At 33.3% G+C, this 21,455-nt stretch overlaps 1 protein-coding gene across 1 annotated transcript in view; it reads left to right on the top strand.

Annotated features, from left to right (window-relative positions):
- The window catches only part of LRRIQ1 (leucine rich repeats and IQ motif containing 1), a gene marked incomplete at both ends in the record, with an annotated part of 189,908 nt that overhangs the window by 14,901 nt on the left and 153,552 nt on the right, over nt 1–21,455 (top strand). Inside the window, 3 exons of the mRNA XM_080812199.1 lie at nt 3,203–4,825; nt 11,663–11,815; nt 13,971–14,121. Of these exons, the coding sequence (XP_080668325.1) occupies nt 3,203–4,825; nt 11,663–11,815; nt 13,971–14,121 (1,927 nt within the window). The remainder of the gene's footprint in view (nt 1–3,202; nt 4,826–11,662; nt 11,816–13,970; nt 14,122–21,455) is intronic.

Here is a 21,455-nt window from a genome sequence, read left to right as displayed (position 1 = left end):
TTATTCGACAGACAGAGATCACAAGTAGGCAGAGAGGCAGGCAAAGACAGAGAGAGGGGGAAGCAGGTTCCCCGCTGAGCAGAGAGCCTGATGCGGGTCTATCCCAAGATCCTGGGATCATGACCTGAGCTGAAGGCAGAGGCTTTAACCCACTGAACCACCCAGGTGCCCCTACCTCAAAGATTTTATATAAAATTTTAAGTATAAGCATGAAGTAGATAAAATTTCTTATAATCCTGTTATCTGGCTAAATATATTATCTTTCTTAGTCTTTCAAGTCTTTTCTTTATGTAAACACACTCCTACTATCCATCTTTTTCTAAAAAAAAAGGTTTACTACCCACCTTTTTTAAAAAAAAATATACTTGATATTTAACACTGTGTAAATTTAAAGGGTACAGTGTATTGATTTAATAATGTTATATATTATAATATGATTTTATCTACTGTGCATATTTAAATTAAAATGTTGGCTAGGCATTTGAACAGACAGTTCAGATGAATGACAAGGGACAAAAAAAGACAATAGTAGCTTACCTACAGGTAAGCCCAAATGTTGGAGTTAGGAGAGCCATTAAAATACCTATAACTGTCATACAATAGCAAAATGCTAAACAGAGAGGTGATAGGAAAAGAGAACTAGAATCTACAATGAAGTACCAAATGTACATTATAGAGTTGAAAAGTTTAGCATATAAAATTAAAGATTTGGTGCATCTGTTTGATGAGAGCATTAGTGAAACAAGCAAGGTCAATAGAACATATCCAAGTTAAGGCACAAAGAGGACAAAAAAATTGGAAAGCAGAAGAGAGTACAAGAAATAATGTGACATATAGTGAAAAGATAAAATGTGTATAATAGTAATCTTGGAAGGATAGGAGTATGAAGTAAAAACAATGGGTAAAGAAATAGTTGAAATAGTTTAAAAGAAATTCAGTTTGAACACTCAAAGTTGATTAATGATCTCCAAACAGAATCAATACAGAGAAAATCACACATGGGAATTGAATAGTATAATGATTGAAATTCAAGACAAGTGGGGAGAAGTTATAAAAGCTGCTGGAGTAAAAAAGCACATTACCTAAAAGGACCAACAGTAAACCAATAGCTGACTTTTTTTTTTTTTTTTTAAGATTTTATTTATTTATTTGACAGAGATCACAAGTAGGCAGAGAGGGAAGCAGAGAGTGGGCAGGGAAGCAGGCTCCCTGGAGGGCCTCGATCCCAGAACCCTGAGATCATGACCTGAGTTAAAGGCAGAGGCTTAACCCACTGAGCCACCCAGGTGCGCCAATAGCTGACTTCTTAAGTGAAATGATGGAAAGAAGATAATAGAACAAAACAATTTAAGTGTTAAGTGTTAATGGTTTCTTTGATCATTAGTGTTCTTTGAATCCTGAGTCATCCCCTGATTTCTGGTGTCAGTTTTCATTTCCTGTATGCCTAAATACCTGTTGAAAACATTTTTGGATAGCAACTTTTCTCAGACTTTGCACACTTGAAAATATTTTTTTATTTTGCTTTAACAATCAAACAATTCCTTTCCTGGCATATAGAATCCAGATTTATTATCATTTGGTTTTAACGATTTAAAGATATAAATCCATTGCATATTTGTATATTTTTGCCTGTTATCATTGTAAATTTGATACTCATTCCTTACATTCTTTTGAAGCCTTTAGATTTTTCACATTTTACATTTATCCGTACATATTTACTGATATCTTATTTTGTGCCAGACACTTCTGAGTGTTCAAGGTATAGCAGTGGATAGAATGGAAAATGCTGCCTTCATGGAGCTTAATTCCTTAGGGTTCTGAAATATTGCTAGCTTCCATGTGAGTGTATCAGTGTGTTTGTCTATGTGTATGCATGAAAAGTTAACTCTACTCTTTATCTTACGACTTTTTTTGGTTTAGAAAACATTTTTCTTTTTTTTTTTTTTAAAGACGTATTTATTTATTTTAGAGAGCGAGAGACTGCCAGGGTGGGAGGAGGGCAGAGAGAGAAAGAATCCTGAAGCAGACTCCCTGCTGAGTGCAGAGGCCAATGTAGGGCTCAATCCCAGGATCCTGAGGTCATGACCTGAACCTAAATCAAGAGTCAGACACTGAACCCTCCTGAGCCACTCAAGTGTCCCTGAAAATATTTTTCTAATATTTTTTTCCCTTTTTCTCAGGTCTTTAGTTGTAACTCCTACTAGTCATATTGGAGTTTCTATGTTCATCGCCTTTATACCTGAAAGTCTGTGTCATAGATTTCATATCTTTGTTATTTTGTATGTTTTTCCAGGAAAGTGTGTAATTTGGAAGTTTTTATTTAGCCAACACCTATTTAAACCATTCTATTTTGAATTTTTGTTTGAGTGAGTCATATTTTTTTATTTGAGCACTTGCATTTTCATTTTTATGTGAAGTTATTTTTATTTAAACATATTTTTCCTAAAAATTTTTTTGTAAATTTTTAATTTAGTTTAATAGCTCTCTTTTCTCAGAAACTAGTACTTCCTTCTGTTTATTGAACTATTTTGATTGCCTCACATCCTTTATGTTCATTTTCCTCAAATATTTGCTTAATGTTGATTTGTTTACTTTTGTTTTAGGACTCTATAAGAGCGACAATGCTATTTTTCTCACCTAACTCCAAACGATCTCATTTAATGCAATATGTGCTTATCAGCTCTCTCCATAGTTGAGAAAGGATAAAATATGTGACAAGGCTAGTTCTTCATATTGCTTATATGTATGTTCTACCTTGCCTTCCTGGTATCATAAATCTCACCCAATAATCCCCTGCTTCTGTAGTCTCTGCTAGCTCTGGGAGTCTCCTTTATCAGACCTACCATCTCAGAAAGTTTGAAGTCCTCTTCTCCTACACAAATTTTGGCTTGTGGTTTCTCTTGCTTTTTCTCTGTTATTCTGATTCTGATTTCATATGCTCTCTATCTTCAAGGAATTCCTCAATTTATATTTGGGTGGCTTAGTATAGCTATAATATTAGAATATCAACTTACTAACATGATTAAAACTCCCAAGTATTTTAGAAGATTAATTCCCTTTAAATGGTTTTAGTTCTTTTAAGTGAATTTTATAACAACTTCCTTGTGACTTCAGTTTTACTATTTGTTTTCAGCCTATATTTTAGATGATATTTTAATATCTTTAGTTTATGCTGACTACTATTTATCTTACTTTACTGTAGGAGTTTATTAAAAGCTTGCAATTACAAATGGAAGAAGAAAGAACAAGATTTAAAGATCTACAAGAAAAAGAAAAAATGCATTTGTTAAAACGACAGCATAATGCAGCTGTAACAATTCAGGCTAAATATAAAGCCTTTGTGGCCTACCAACAATATAACCCCATCATAAAAGAACAATTAGAAAGTAAGAAAAGGAAAGTGCAAGAGTGGAAAGAAAAGGAAGCAAAAATACGTCAGATGGAAGAAGAAAAACTGAGAAGATTGGAGGAAGAACAAAAGGTAGAAGAAGAGAGAAAAAAGCAGAAGCAGGAGGAAAGGAGGAGGAGAGAAAAAGAATATGAAGCAAAAAAGACCATCATGAGAAGAGAAAAAGAGCAACTACGAAACAAGGAAAGATTAAGATTAAGGGAAGATGCACACGAACAGCTAGTAATAAGTAGAGCATTAAAGAAAGATGAATATAATATCAAGAATTTAACTGTTGAAGATACATCAAAGAATAAGGATGACATAGCCAAAAAGTTAGGAGATGAAAAGTCAAAGAAATGGGAAAATGTTCCCCTCTGGCTACTTGAAAAATCAAATAGGACAGAGAATGTAGATAGACAGCTTGTATTAAAAGAATCAATACAAGTGCAATCAAAAGATCCTATTATAAACCAGGCAATTTTGGCAGAATTTAAAGTAAAAAATGACAACCTGGCAAAACAACAATGTTCTGAAAAAATTGTAAAGGAAGAAAGAAAATGTGAAAATACAGACAAAAAAACTGAATTGGAAAAGCCAGATCTAAAAGAAAATGTGAAAGAGCAGTTTCAGATGCAAGAATTAAAGCTTCAAATACAAAAAGGGGAACATATGAAAACTGCCATAAATGAGAATATGAGACAAGACGCCCAAATAATATTAGGACATAATGAAGAAATTAACAAGGTGAAAAACAATGAAGCATGGAAAATAATCCAAGATAATCAACAGAATAAGATAAAAAAAGTAGACAAAGAAGAGCTAACAGAACAGAATGGAACATTATATGAAGAGAATAATATTTCAGTAGTTTCAATGAAGCAGCAAGCACTAAAATTAGAAAATTCTGAAGTTATAGGGGAAAATATAACAATACAAGAAAAAGAAATTGATTTAAAATCCAAGGAAACCGAGGAGGTCCCAAAAGGCAATACTCTGAATAGTGATGTGATTTTTAACAGCAGTGATTCCATGGTAAATATAGAAGGCAAAATAAATGAGCAAGATTATATTTTTGGTAGAAATGATCTTTGTGAACACTTGGGTAGCTATAATGCAAAAAGCTCCTTAGTTTTTAAAGAAATAAACTCTCTTAAGTCTCAACTTAAAGAAATCCCAGAAGGATGTCATGAAAATAGAGCTGAATGTGAAAGTATTGTGACCTGTTCTTTATCAAAGCCAACACTTCTATCTTCTATTGAAGAAAAGAGGCTAGCTTGGATAAAATCACATAAACCTTGGTTTGAAATTTTCAAACAAAACCAGCAAAAAAAAATTGTTAAGATGAAGAGACCTGTAAAATGCCCAGCCAACATGATGCCCCCTTTGAATATGCTAGAAATTCTTCGATGTGGCCCTTGGAAGACTCTACAGCAGGTATTTTAGAACTTTATAATACTTTTTCATATTTAACTACAATTGATCCTCTGAAATGTAACTTTAAAAATATCAGTAGAAGGCATTGTATCCAAGAATTTTGTCTCTTAATTGGTGAAATTGGTAATGAAATATTGACCCATTTGAGAGTGGATGTATTTAAAAGATCTTCTTGATTAAAATTCTTCAAGGCATCTTCTCCCTCAGTGTAGCACTACAAAAAGTTTTGATTTATATCTTGAAGCCATGTTCAAGGGTCCTGTAGCCATTATTAAGCTTCTAAGAGTGGAAGCATCTGGGAATTTAGTGTTGAATTAGAGTAGGAAATTCCTAAGTTGACATTAAGTTAGTTTGCTATAGTCTTGGGCACAACACCACCTACTGGCTCCTTTTAGAATGAAGTGGATTTCTCTGTATCTGACAAGGGCTGTGAAAGAAGGGCTTATAATAGAAGACTCTAGAATTTCCATATGGAAACATATTTAGTCATGTGCTATATAAACACAGTGCATATATGTTTGAAATTTAAATAATCATCACCAACTGCTGTGAATTTTATATGTTTATAAAGCCCATATTTTCAAACAAAATTAAGACAAACACTAGTGGGCGCCTGGGTGGCTCAGTCAGTTAAGTGTCTGCCTTAGGCTCAGGTCATGGTCCCAGGGTCCTGGGGTAAGCCCTGCATTGGACTCTCTGCTCATCAGGGAGTCTGCTTGTCCCTCTCCCTTCTGCCCCTCCCCCTACTCATGTGTGCTCATGTGCATGTTCTCTCTTTCTCTCAACTAAATAAACAAAAAAATTTTAAAGATTTTATTTGTTTGACAGAGATCACAAGTAGGCAGAACAGCATACAGAGAGAGAGAGAGGGGTAAGTAAGCTCCCTGCTGAGCAGAGAGCCCAATGTGGGGCTCTATCCCAGGACCCCGAGATCATGACGCCAGCTAAAGGCAGAGGCTTAACCCACTGAGCCACCCAAGTGCCCCAACACAATATTTTTTTTTTAAATCAGAAACTAAGAAATGTGTAGAAAACCAGGAAAGAATATTTCAAATAGTACAACACTAGAAAGGACTTAGGATTAAAATACATGTATCTGACTAGGGCCTGAAACCGAAATGTATTCAATAAAATGTATTTAGTTTTTTGATATAGAGAGATGCCTAGGAAAGGAAACACTCAAGTGTTTTTTAATTTATTCACTCAGCAAATATTTATCTGTCCAATATGATGGATCAATATTTATTGTTGGACTAGGGACAGAAAAAACCCCAGTCGTTGACATTATGGAGGCTTTAAAACAACAAAAAAAAAGGCTTTAAACAAACAAACAAAAAATACCACTAATACGTTACTATAGATTTTGGTAATTGCTCTAAGTTAGATTTCATGGTATTCTTTAGAAGGATAATAAGATAGTGGGTGTGAAAGAGATCTCTGGGATGTGAAAAAGTGGTATAAGGAACAAAAACTACTTTGAAGTTCCTGTTTCCTAGGCAATGCATTTTCACATCCATCAGATCTACAGAGCTGCATAAATAATCTCTCATTAGCTCTCCTATTAATTATTTTCTTTGGCTATGTTATCTCTGAAATCATTCTTTTTCTACTTTTCTTAAGATGTTGGTATAGGCTTTCTGAATTGGTAACATTAACCACTAACTTTTATTTTGGGTAATTTTCCTATACGTATCTGTTTGAGCCAGGTATAAGTGACAGCTTCATGCTCACCGTGTGCTTGTTTCTAGAGTAAACTGAAGTTAGGAAGACAGCAGTGCTCTTTTTCATTGTGGGTCTCTGCTCTGTTCAATGAGAAGAGCGCTGAGGAAGTTAAGATGTGTGAACCTGTCCCCTTGGTGTTTCTTCTCCTATCCACTCTGTTCCTTTTGTGAAACTCTTGTCAATATACATAAAGTAAGGATTACTCCTTTTGCTTCTTAGGGCAGGTCCCTGCAAACTGGAATGTGTATACAGATCTCCTGGGAATTTGTTAAAATGCTAATTTTGATTCATTGGGTCTGCTGATCAGTATCAATGTTCTCCACTTTTTAAAAAAGATTTTATTTATTTGAGAGAGAGAACGACAGGGGGAGAGGGAGAAGCAGACTCCCCACTGAGCACGGAACCCCATGGGGAGTTTGATGTGGGGCTCCATCCCAGGACCCTGAAATCATGACTTGAGCCAAAGGCAGAGGCTTAACTGACTGAGCCACCCAGGTGCTCCAGTGTTCTGCATTTTTGCAGTGCTCCTGGATGATACTGTTGGTGCTGGCCCATGGATTAATATGATTAGAAATGTTGTAAAAGGCACTATAATCCTCTGACTACCGCTCAAGCAATTATTTTGAACATTTCATTTTTCTTTGAGGCATCAAATGTACAGTATAAAGTTGAAAAGTATTTATGATATGTCTATAAATACAGAAGTGTTATAAAATGCCATCTTGTAATGACCCTGGGAGATGGGTTTATACTGGTGTCTTTATTCACTACTGTTCCTGATCCATAAGTCTCTTACTTTGATTTGCTAAGGCTTCACATCTTTATCCTTTTCTTGATCACCCACTGCCATATTTGGAAGGTCCTTCTAGAGAAGACCTTTAGAAAAGTTTGCTCTTCTAGAATTTCACCCAGTGATGAATTCATTTTGCTTATATTAATTTCTCACTTTCAGCTGTCAGCACATGAAATCCGGTCTGACCCTTGTCTATGTTTCTTTACAATTTGTCAGACAATAGTGGTTTTCATTACTTGACTGTGGGGTCGTTAAGTGGAAAGATGGACAAGTGGATGAATAAATAATCCAACTGAATCTTAATCTTATCTCTGTATACTGCTAGCTTCACAATTTAGATAGAGTGTATTAATTAAAAAGGGAATTAATGTAAAATTATTTGAGTATAATTCAATAAAGTACTAATAAGCCCTCTGTCAAGTAAGATCAGTGTCCTGATTTTATTTCTGCCATTTATTGGTTGTGTCACTTTGGGTAAGGTGCTTGGCCTTTTTGAGCCTCCGTTTTGTTCTATAAACTGGGAAGAGCAATATCTATCGGATAGGATTGTTGAATTTTAAAATAACACATATGGGGATGCCTGGGTGGCTCAGTGGGTTAAGCTGCTGCCTTCGGATCAAGTCCTGCATTTGGCTCCTTGCTCAGGGGGAGCCTGCTTCTCTCTCTGCCTCTGCCTGGCACTCTGCTTGCTTGTGCTCTCTCTCTCTCTCTCTCTCTGACAAATAAATAAATAAAATCTTTTAAAAATAAATAAATAAAATAACGTATTTGAAGAATATAGTCTAGGGCTCCTAGTATATGTAATAGTCGTTATCAAACTTGGATCTCAAGCAGAGATTATATACAACTAATACATATATTGTTTTCTAGTTTTAGTGTTCTAACTAATTTATTTTTTCTTTTATTTTTGGTGTCTTGCTACTAATGATTACTTGATTTAAATGATCATAAAAAGAGGGTACTGAATTTAAGGATTTTTATATGGCTTTATAACATGACATGAAGGATAACATTTTAGCTGTTATTAGCTTTTAGATCAGAATGTCTCACATCTTATACAAGGCAAATTCTAATAAACTGGTGTTGTATTGGTACTAGAGCTACTAGAAGTTAGATTCTGCTTCATTTAATCCGGTTATCATACCTCAGATTCAGTCTTTTGCAGCTGATTCTTTAAATGTTACTTCTTTACTTCTTTCTTTGAAGCAATTTAAAATTTTATCTCTGAACAGATGTTCTGCAAAAAGAAAAACCAAGAGTTACTGCTTTCACTATTTTTGTATTATAGTCTACCATAAATGACTGGCACTCCTTGCATTGAACTCAAGAATAATTGAAAGTGAAATCTCTAAAATTACATAGCTATTTTAGGTCATTTTATATACCATGATCTGTTAAGGATTTAGGGAAATATGGATGATGAAGTAACAAATTGATTTATTATCTTTTATTAAGATAAAACAAATGAGTCATAAGTTCTGTAGGTAGAATAGTTTAAGTTATGAGAACCTGAAAATACTAGTTTTTGAAATATCTTTATATTACCCTTTATTAAGGAAAGAAACTCTGAATGCTATATTTTAGTTTTGCCATAGGGCAGTTTATTATTCATTTATTTCTGAAACATTTAGTGAATGTCCACTATGCTCCAGTTGCTCTTTTTCAACAGACCATGCAGTGATGAACACCTGTAAGTACTAATTCTATATTGACCTTACTATTTGGAGCATAAAGCAGTTATTTGTATGATTATTGTCAGGCATGTATCAACAAATGATTAATATAAAAATTTATTTTGATCTCATATGTTTGGAAAAACCTAAGGTAGGATAGATAATAAATTACTATATTGTAAGGAAATTTTAAAAATCTTCCATAAAAGGGAGGAGGAAATATTATGAAATACCTTATATTCGAAAGTAGTTACCATTAATAAGGACTGCAACAGTTATCATTCCTGTACTGTAATTAAACTAACTAGAGAAATTACCACCATAAAAACTGGAATCTAACCATTTCCGTAGGTGATTTTAAGCAGTGTATGATTATGTCAGGCAGGATAATATAAATAAGAAGGTAGAGAACCATTTGTTACTATAAAACTACAGTTGTGGAGTTTTTGGTTTTTAAATGCTTAGTTCTAAATTGTGTGTTCACTTGTTAGTATACAGCTAGCTTCCCAGTTACAGAATTTGTAAGTTCTCTTTGTGGACAAATAAAATGGGTAATACACAGCAGGGTTTTTTTTTTTTGCCACAAATGGATGAATATTTTTCTTTCTGAAAAACCATAAAATATAAATTTGTTTCAAAAGTCATTTTAGACTATGAATAACAGATATTCTTGAAATAATTATGAAATGAGAAACTTATTCACCTGAAGTTTGAAAAATATTGTTTATAACTTTTGCTACTCAAAGCAAGGAGTGGACTTAATCCCTTCTTTATATCTCCACGAACATATGGTCTTCCCATTCACATACATAAATATGTAAATTTAAAACTTTTAGTTTAATTTAATGCACAGGAAATGTTCCGAATGAAGAGGGGTTACTGTTTTTAAGACTCTTATAGTTTTTTCTGAAGCAATAATGCTTTAAATTACAATAGTACATTTTTAAAATTTCTGATTCAGTATGATATATACTAGACTCTTCCTGTAAAGCTAATAATGTTAAAGTTGTTTTTCAGTACATGAGAAACCTGGCCTTAGGATTTTTGATATGACAGTATGAAATTATTCTTACTATAAAAAATTTAACATATATAGTTATTTCCATTCATGTACTTAATTATAGTGAAGAACCTACATGCTATACTTATTTCTCTGCCATTTTCTTTATGTGAGAGCTCTTGAGTTTAATAAGTAGAGTGCTTTTCAGTAATACGGAAATATTCCCGTTATCTGACATATTTCTGTACCACTATAAGTGTAGTTCTTAGTATATATACCATAAAGTTGAGTACATTCTTTGATACTGAATTTTCTTTAGTTAAAAAGACTAAAACCAAAATGACAGAAAAATTCTTTAGGAAAAACCTTTGTGAATTATTGAGTCCACAGTGATATTTCAATAACAAGAAATTTCATAATATGGTCTTTGAAATGTTTGAAAATACCGGAAAAAATGCCATTCATGCTATGTTACATCAGAGATACTATATGCTCTGAGTATATTACATTATTCAACAGTAAGGAATAATTCGTGCTAGTAAGGAATGATTCATACCAGTGAACTTGTAATAGAAAGCTATTTTTATTACATGGTTTAATTATTATTGCATGGTCCTATTTATTACAGGTTCTATAATTTCTCAGACTTTCTTTGTTTTTGGAAAGTAGTTGAGTCATTTTAATTGAATCATGGCAGGTTGGACACAGAATCTATCCCCTGACATATTGTGGCTCCTGTTACTATTTCTACCCAGGTATCCCTAGGATACTGTCAAACACAGTATCCTGTGTTTGATATAGTATCAAGCATTTGTTTGGTAGAACAAGCATTTGTGTAGTACACATTTGTGTAGTACAATTTTGAAAATAGTGCCAAAATAATTCACACAGAAAGTGAATTTGGTAAAGTATCAGCGAATGAGCTAATAGATGATTTTATTATTGCTTCTATGCATATGACTTTTGAACTTGAGTTGGTCATGGATGATTGCATTATTTTGCCTTTCTATGTGAGGAACAAAGGAGAACCAGATAGCTTAATTGAAAGTGAATTGTTAACAAAGGCAATTTTGGTATATATCATTAGTTTTTTGGTATATATCATTAGTTTTTTGATGACTTTTTAAAAAAGATTTTTAAATAAATAAATAAATAAATATTTATTTATTTGACACAGAGAGAGAGTACTCCACAAGGTGGAGTGTCAGGCAGAGGGAGAGGGAGAATCAGGCTCCAACCTGAGCAAGGAGACTGATGCGGGACTTGATTCCACAATGCTGGGATCATGAACTGAGTCAAAGGCAGACGCTTAACCAACTGAGCCACCCAGGCATCCCTTAATGAATTTTTTTTTTTTTTTTAAAGATTTTATTTATTTATTTGACAGACAGAGATCACAAGTAGGCAGAGAGGCAGGCAGAGAGAGGGGAAACGAAGCAGGCTCCCCGCTGAGCAGAGAGCCTGATGTGGGGCTCGATCCCAGGACGCTGGGATCATGACCTGAGCTGAAAGCAGAGGTTTTAACCCACTGAGCCACCCAGGTGCCCCCCCTTAATGAATTTTTAAAAAGGAATTTTGCAAGGCTGATATAGTTTATATTCATTATTGTTAGATAATGTTATGTAATCCCATTTTCTTGAATTCTCTAGGTTACAACAGTTACATTTCAAGATTTGCCAGGTTGTAGTCTCTCCACACTAGCAGAGTGTCCAAATCTTCAGTTTTTGTCTCTTCGACGCTGTGGATTAATTTCTTTGCACAGCCTGAGTAACTGCAAAAAACTGAAGCATATTGATGCCCAGGTATGTCCTCTGTTCTCCTCATTATTTATCCTATAATAAAATAGAAAACAAAATTTGTGAGAACCGTTGAGGAAAGATGATTAGGAAGTACAGCCTGGAAATCACTTATCTCTATTTGCAGATGATATAGTTATTGTTTTTATTACCTTTTGTTTGATCCTTGATATCTTTAGAACCTAAGTTATTGGTTATTGTTTATATAGTAACTATTTCTTCAAAATTGTCATTGCTGAAATATAAACATAAACCCATTTTCTATTTTATTATAGTAAATTATAACAACCACCATTTTATTTACTCATGGTTCTGTGGGCCAGCCATAATTGAGGCCAGGCTTGTCTGGGTATTTCTTCTGATTTGTGGCTTGTTGCCTGGGTCTTTTATGTAATTTGGAGTGGGGGCTGGAATGTCCAAAATGCCTTGTCTGGTGCCTTGGGAGGTTAGAATTTCAATTTCTCTTTCTTTTCTTCGCTCTCTCTGTCTGTGTCTCTGTCTCTTCCATTTTGGGGCTTCTTTACAGAGTGGCCCAATCCTAAGAGTGAGCATTCCAAAAGGACAAGCTCCAATATGCAGGTGTTTTTCAGGCATCTGCTGGCATTATACTAGCTAATGTTCTATTGGCCAAACCTGAATTTGTATGGGAGGGGAGCTGGGTAGATTTGTGAATGATGGGATGTGAGGTTTATTGGGGCAAAGTAACAGTCTACCCTCTGGCTCCTAAGGAGTCACGTCCGTCCCACATTCAAAATACACTCATGTCCCAGAGACCCCTGAATCTCACCAATCTTGTGGCCTCAGACTTCGACTTGAAGCACAAAATTTCCTCATCTATATCAGATCCAGGTGGGGGTGATCTGCTCAGGTCGAGCTCTTTCAATTCAGAGATCTGTGAGATACAATAAAAAGTATCTTCTCTCCTCCTGTCCCACCCCCACACTCACATACAGTGGTGAGATAGGTTTGATTAATTACAATAGCTATTCCATTCAAAATGAAAGAAAAGAAGCCCATGTGTCCCTATTCCATAGCTGAGCACATATCCTCATTTCCTTAATAAGGACTTGGTTCTGCTCAATAAAGATGGTTTTCTATGACCCCTGGTTCTGCCCACTGGGGTTTTGACCTTCTCAAGGCATACTTCTTTTTCCACAAGACGTGCTAATCACAGCTGAGATTTTTTTTTTTTTAAGATTTTATTCATTTATTTGACAGACAGAGGTCACAAGTAGGCAGAGAGGCAGGCAGAGAGAGAGGAGGAAGCAGGCTCCCTGCTGAGCAGAGAGCCCGATGTGGGGCTCAATCCCAGAACCCTGAGATCATGACCTGAGCCGAAGGCAGAGGCTTAACCCACTGAGCCACCCAGGTGCCCCCGCAGCTGAGATTTTTCCTGAGCCTGTTTCTTTCCCATAGAAGATGGGGTGTGGGTGGTAGGCTAGAAGCTTCTTTTCATTTGACTTATATTCTTCTCAGTTCACGCAGTGCTTCCACCAATGTGATTTTCTTTGAAAACTTTGTGGATTTCTTATGCTTCTTATTAAGTTTCCTCCATTAGACAAAGGCTATGCTTATAAATGTATTTGAGAGGGATGCTGTGGACTACATGCTTAAGATTCTTAAAAGCCCATTTATTTTTCTGAGGTCTTAAAAAATAAAATTGTTACACCCTAGACACATGATCTTGACCCTGAAACCAACATTATGTATTGCAGAGGTATGTATGTGTAGTAAAAGTATAAACCTATACATGAGATACATGCCTAACTCACAATATTTGTGTTCTTTGGAGAGGAAGGGAGCAAAAGGGACTGAGAAGGGGTAAGTAGGGAGATATCAACTTTTTTAATGTTTGGTTTCTTTAACAGTTTTAAAGGAACCATGACCTAGTGTTCATTTTTGTTTATTTAGATTGTTTGAAATATTTTATTATGATTCTCTGTATTTTCAAAGATTAATAAACATAAAATCAGTTAATTATTTATTAGGTCACTTAATATTTTCATCTAGATAATATAACATTCTGTATGTTTATCGTGAAAGTCAGAGATTCGGTTATTTACTTGGAGATCATATCTCATCCTTCCTCTTTCTGGAAGCTTTAAATGTTCCACTAATAAGCCATTGAATTAAAATTAATTACATTTGTTCTTTGTTTTAGGAAAACCATATTGAGACTATCAATTGTGAAAATTTGGAAAATCTCTGTGTTCTCCTTCTTAATAAAAATCAACTGACTTCTTTTCATGGTTTGGATGGCTGCACTAATATCCAGAATCTTGAACTCTCACATAATAAAATCACTCGAATTGGTAAGAACAAGGGAATTTGAATTTATTGACATTTATTTCTCATGATTACGTTTTGTTTCATTTATTCCTTTTCAAGAATAGGCCACCATTACGAATTTTTTTAATTTTATTTATGCCATACTTAATTTTTTACCCCAATACATGAAGGAAATAAGACTATTTTTAATATATATAAAGGAAATATGCTCCCACCAGTGGCAAATGGCTAGTTATCAGCAGCTCCTTAAATTAGTATATTCACTTACCTATTCCTTTTTTTTTTTTTTTTAAGATATTATTTATTTATTTGACACACAGAGATCACAAGTAGGCAGGGAGGCAGACAGAGAGAGAGGAGGAAGCAGGCTCCCTGCTGAGCAGAGAACCCAATGCGGGGCTTGATCTAGGACCCTGGGATCATGACCTGGGCGGAAGGCAGAGGCTTTAACCCACTGAGCCACCCAGGCACCCCTTCCTTTTTTTCTAACTAGTGGTGATCTGAGCTCTACTGGAGAATATGATACCTTGGTTCGGTGCCATCATATTTTTATGGATTCTATGCTTTCTGCACTTAGCAACTGCCATAACTGTTCCCAAAAAATCCCTGTCATCACTCCCTTCCTTGCTTTCCACACCACTAACCTTTCCTTTTTTAAATAAGGCAACCACCACATGAAAGAAATCCATCGGTTTGAATCTCCCTAATCTTTTCCATCTCTCCAGCTGTATATCTGTATCCCTATTTATCTATATCTGTTTCTACCCTCATACTTTATAGTCCATACAGTTCAGCAATGAGAATGTCTTCTTAAGGCCAGTCCTTCTATTGTTTATAATTGTCAGTGTCCTCCAATACTGTATCTTTTATCACCTGTCATTTGTCAAACAGTTCCTTTTGCCATTTACTTCTATCATTGCCTCATCTCTCTTACCCTTCACTGTCAAATTTTGTGAAAGTGTTCTGTTCTTGCTTTCACTTTTTACTACCCAACTTCCCTCTTCTTTCTACTGAAAGGAAGAACTTAATTCTATACTGTTAGCAGTGTGATGATTCTAAAATAAAAATATCATTGTATTTTTTACTACCTGGCTTAAAATTCTCTGTCTTTATTTATTTATTTATTTATTTTTTCTATTTAAACTTGTGAGATTCTCAAGGGACTTGATAGGGGCTTAAATAATGGTTAATGAATAATGAAGGATTGCTAAAAAGTCAGGAACTAGATAAAAATTGTTAATGGTACAATACTAATAACTTAAATTTTGGACACCTAAAAGGTACTATTTTTTCCACCTCCTCATCCTAAAATCATTAGGAAATATGGTCTGGACTGAAATTTCAGGGAGTGGGATGGGAGTAGATGGGGTAGTAGGAATAAGTTCACTTTTCTCATTTGATTTAATTTTATGTTTGATGTATAAAACAAATATATGTTTTAAAGCCAACTACATTTAAAAAGCCATACTCAAAGAGATTGATCTTTCATCCCTGTCCTTTTTACTCTGTTCTCCAATATATTTTTATATATAGATGTTTTTGTACATAAGCACATATAACATCTGTATGCATTTAATAATATGTGTATCATTTATATGTGTATGTATGTACATTTAAATATGCATATATACACATATATATCCCAGAGAGATATATGTGTGTATATTAATCCTAATTCTAGGATTAAAATATAGAATATTTTAAGTACTGTCCTTTATCTTGCTTTCACTTAACAATGTGTTACGGAGTTCAGAGCATTCTTTTTCCATGGTTTCATGGTCTTCAATTTTGTAGATCAATTAGGTTTTATTCCATTGGTTTCTGGTTGATTGACACTGATGGTTTCCAGTCTTCCACATTTGCCATAATAACTAATCTGATACTTATATCATTTTATACTTTACCAGTTATATCTTTAGATTAATTTTCTGCAATGTATATTGCTGGTACAAAGGACATCTGTAATTTAGGAAAATAGTACCATCCACATTTTATGGGTTATACAATTTTGCACTCCTACCACTAATACACATTAATATCAGTTCCTTCCACCTTTCTTCTATTATTTTATTCCTTCTATTTCTGAGTTAAATAATTAATTCTTTTTTATTTTTATTCTTTTTTACTCTTGTTAACATAAATACTTCAGTCTATAATTTTTTCTGTGAGCATTGCTTGGTCTGTAACTTCTCTGTTTTCATCAGTTCTACAATTTTATGACATATTTTGCCTTTTAGCTAAGATTTAAAATTTCTATATGGTAAGACCATTTTGTGTTGTTGCTGTTATTCTGTTTAGTTTTATTGCATTATATATAGTGAGAGAATTATCTTTGTGCCATTTTTACTTTTTGGAACTTATTGTGATTTTCTAATATGTGGTCAATTTTCAGGAATGTTTCATGTGCACGTGAAAAGAGGTCATTGTGTTTCTAATTGGAATATAGAGTTTATATTTTTATCTTTATGATCTAGCTTGGTGATCATTTGTTTTAGATCTTCTATATCTACTTGACTCACTATAGACTGAGTTGAGTTAGTATAAATATATTTATTATTAATTAGCCTATTTCTTTTTGTATATCCTTTGGTTTCCACTTTTTGAGTGTTGCTCCATGCTGTTTTGTAGATATTCTTAACTGTGTTATCTTTATTGTGAATTTTAGTCTTGATATTTATGTTTCCTTCTTTGTCTCTTTAATGTTTTGAGACTAAATTCTACCTTGCCTGACATTTTCTTTTTATTTGTATTTGTCTATTTGGTCATTAAAAAACCCCACAAAACTTTAGAAACACTTTGTTTTGGGTGTGTACTTATACACAGCATAGATTTGGGTTTTATTTTTTGATCCAGTTTTAAATGTTTTTGTTTCATATAGAGCATATTTGCACTTGTAATTCAACTTATATCCTTTGTGTTAGTAATGTTATCCCACTTGGGATGATGCTCCCTTTCTGGAAGGAGGCCTTGTTGATAATACATGGGTTCTTCCACCACTGGAGCATCTCCATTTCTTACATATCTGGCCAGTTTCCATAGTATTCCCTTTGTACCAGTGTAGATCTAGCCTGGATTGTGTTGGTTACAGATACTTACTACCCCACTTAGAAAAATTCAGGTTGTAATTTCTTCATCTCCCATTTATACTAGAAAGATAGATTGGGGTATTTTTACTTACTTGTTTTTTATGAATTTCTAGAGGAGGTATGGAGAAAGTTGGATCAAGGCAGTCACCGTCATCTCTGATTTTTTTTTTTTAATATGGGAAAAAATACAGTTGTTTTCACAAAGCAAACTTTTACAGACATTTCAAGGCACACTTTTGAAAATAAAATGCATAATACTCCTCAATGTGTTTATTTGCCAGTGTGTCTGTGCTTCTTGCTTTGGGACTACTCATATTTTCTCCTGTATGGAAATAGTGATACTTTTGATACAATTTTTTTATTTTAAAATTTCAGTTTAAAAGACAGAAATAATTTTGTTGTTGTTGGAATGAAGACAAGTGCATTGATAATGTATGTTGCTATATTGGCACACACTGAAGCAAGCTTAAAAAAAAGAAAAAGGCTGTTTGTTAGAAGAAATGCTTTGACTCCCATTCACTTCATTTTCATTGCCAGCAGGGCTGTATGGGATTTCTTGTAACCAGTGGATTTCCTGGGATAGGATATCTGCAAGATTTATGTGGAAACTGCCGTAGTATTAATTGATGTACTTGAGGTATCTTTATGTAGTACAGAGCAAACAAGGTAAAAGACATCTTTGCTGTCTGTTGGGTACAATGAAAACACTGTATTTATTGAGTGTGAGAAGAGTATACATGAAAAAGTAGATTTTCTGAGGACTGTTTGGAGTCTGTTTTTCATCTTCAGGAACTGCTTACAGAGATTCTGGTTGAGCTAAGGGAAAAGCATAGATTTTGTCTTTCAATGATGTATTGATGCTAAGAACTCTTATGAAGGGACACAAAGATAGATTTGTGTTTATAAGTTAATAGGTTACTATTCCATGCTATAATATTTCTTAAGGAGGTGAAATAAAATTGGAAGCAATACCATGTATTCTGCATTTGTAGTTTCAAGTTTAATTTGTTCCTAATTCTTACTAAGCTGTAATTATTGCAGTAGTTAATATGTAAGATTAATTTTAATTACTCTTTTTATTAGAAAACATTAATGCACATTTTTATTTGAATTTCATTGCATTTAAGTGAAAGAGAATAGAAATGGTCAGTCTGTTTAAGGCAATTCATTTGAAATTATTTATGTTAAATGTTTTCTGTTCTAACTAAACCACCTAATTACAGAAATAGAAACGCAATGTAAAGTATACTTTTTAAAAAGTAATAACTTAAAATATAATTTTATAAATTGAAATTTATGTAAAGTTAATTCTGTCTTTTTAATTTAATAAAAATTAAGTATGTTTGATTTAATGTTTAAGCATATTGTGTGCTATGGCTAATTTAAAGACTACCGTATAACATTTTAATATTATTTTCTATAATTGGTTCTATTTGGGTAGCATGTTTTTGATTATAGAATATTTTTATTTGATCTGGAGTTATTACATATTTTGAATGTCAAAATATTTGCTTAATTTTAATTTATTAAGCTCACTTTAGTTGATGATTTATTTTAATCAGACAACAGATTTCTTCATACTTTTTATTAATGTAAAATGTTTTATTTATTTTTTTCCTCTGGACGGCTTTTTTTCCTGTACTGTCTTTTATAACTCAATTTAATTTGGGTGATTTGCAGTTTAAATTTCAAGATTATGATATAATTATGATATTTCATGCTTTCTTTTGCCTGAAATTTCCTATAAGTAAGTTTCAGGTAAAATTGGTAAGACATTTTGTTTTCCAAAAGTAATATGGAAAAACATACCTTGAATGGATGTTGAATATCTGTGAGAAGTTTTTCATATTTTGAGATAGTATTTTTGACTTAGTTTTTTAACAAATAGCCAAAACAAATGAAAAATAGGTGATTTATAATTTATAATCTAGTTTTCTTTGTTTTTTTCTGTTTTTATGTTGGATTATATTGACTTTCTAAGAGAAACATTCTGAAAGTGAATTAATCTGAAAAAGTTCATGCCATATGATGAAATTATTTTATGAATCTTATTTACAGAAAAAAATACAACTTAATATGATAAATATAGTGATAGATTACTTTTTTAACTACCATATATTTATGTGCTTTATACATTTAATTCGTTTGCTTTTCATATAAGTGCAATGAGTTAGTTACTATTAAATTCTTCTCCCACACCAGGTAATAATTGAGGCACAGAGAGGTTAAATAAATTATCTAAGATCATATAGTTAGTAAATGATAGAGCCAGGATTTGAAACTCAACAGTCTATTCCTAGTATCTGATTTTTTAATTGCCTCATTCCACTGCCTCTGCAATAAATATGCATTTAACATTTAAGATTATTACTATTTTATTAGAGCATATTAAAACTCTTTATGCTGAAATAAGTAAACATTTTAAGCCTTATTGATTAATAAATTTGATAATGAACAAATTTATTGAGCATCTACTATGTATAAGCACTTTTCCAGGCACTAGAACACAGTACTAGAATATTGCTGAGGATGCAGCAATAAACAAAACAAATGAGTATCCTGACTTTCACCAAGATTATCTAATGATATTTATATAAAGAAAAGAGAATCGGAATAAATTGCTGTATTTCATTTATTGACTATTGAGTAAAAATGAAAATAGGTATGATTAATGTGTAAGAACAAATAGTTATTTTTGTCTTCTGATTCATGAAGCTTTTATCTCTGCTATGTGAAGAAAACTTTTATCTGGAAAAACATGTTTCTTTAATGCCAGCAATTAATTTGTTAATTTATAAATTTCAGGTGATGCATTCCTAGAAACTATTATAAATAGGTAGAAGTATTAGGAGACTTTTTTTCCCTGATGCTTTATTTTCAGATAATACTGTTTTCTGGAAAAGTGACACTAATAAAAGTATGAAAGATATTGAAATAAAGCAACCTTTCCACATAAGGTTGATCACTGTCTTGACTCATAGGGGAAATCTTCTTTGCTTAATTCTTGTTACCCAATGTTGTCTTTGGAACAGTAGAAAAAGAAATAATGAAGTAAAATAAAATAAAGCTCTGGATATTTTGCTTGTAGAAATGCTTTTCACTGCTGTATACTTAGTGAATTTCTTGTATTCCACTAGATGGTGCTAGCTTACTCTTCAGTTTTGAAATGCAACAATGCCCAGTACAAAGCTGAAAGGGATTTTACAGATCTGCCAGTTTAGGCTTCTTAAGTTTACAGATGAAAAAACAGACTCACATAATTTTCCTCAAACTCCTACCAGAGGTGGGGCTAGAATCCAAGTTTTCTGATTCCTGTTTCACTATTCCTGTTTCCACACGACATGTATGATCCTGAAGAACTTTTGCATTGAAATTAAAAATCTTGAGAACAGCTCAGCATATTTGTATGTAACTGTCAAACATAGCAATCATTGAATAGCTAAAGGAGGTAGACCTTTACCAAACACTTATTTAGTGAAAACCTCCAGCCTAATTTAACATCTTTAGTTTTGCTGTTCCTTTCAGGAGAGGTTTTTCCCCCCACTGTGACAGCAATGTTTTATTAGACCATTGGCTCATTTCTGTGGGAGGAATTCTTTGAAATAGATATTTGTAGCAAGTATAGCCAAATGCTAATTTTGCCATGGGCAAGGGCCCTTTGAGGGATAAACACACTTGGCTTCAGTTCTATTTTGTGGGATGTAGGAAACTTTTAAAGAGTTAATAAAGAATATATTGAAGCAGTAGACTCAATATTTAAGTGATACTTTATATTTGTTGTATTTACATAATTTGCAAGAAGCTCTTGAATATTTTTGTGGCTACTGTTTTGTTTTGTTTGGGATGGGGAATGGATAAAATAGAAATGCTGACTGGGAGAGAATCATTTTCTTTGGGATGTTAAGAAAGTAATGGTATTCTAAGGTAAGGCTTGCTCTAAGTCTATTTTGCTCAGTTATTTTTCCTTCATTTCCTAGCAAAGAACTTGTAAGATTAAAGGAGGAAAGGGCAACTTATTCTAACTTCCTTCCCATCTAGATTCCCCCTTTTGAGCCAAATGCATTGACTGGATCAAATTACTGGTTAATCAATTGTATATAGACTTTTTTGAAAGTGTGTATTAATATCCTATTTCTTCTTCAAAATTTAGCTCAAATATTTGTCTTTAGAGTCTTATTTGGTCACAACAGTTATTAACTACTTTTTGTTGAGGATAATTTTTTTTTTCATTGAGGATAATTGTTAAGAAACAATAAGAGTTATTATTTTTA

This window comes from Martes martes, assembly GCF_963455335.1.
Source record: "Martes martes genome assembly, chromosome: 8".
NCBI classification, from domain to species: Eukaryota; Metazoa; Chordata; class Mammalia; order Carnivora; family Mustelidae; genus Martes; species Martes martes.
This window is presented reverse-complemented; position numbering and strand designations above follow the sequence as displayed.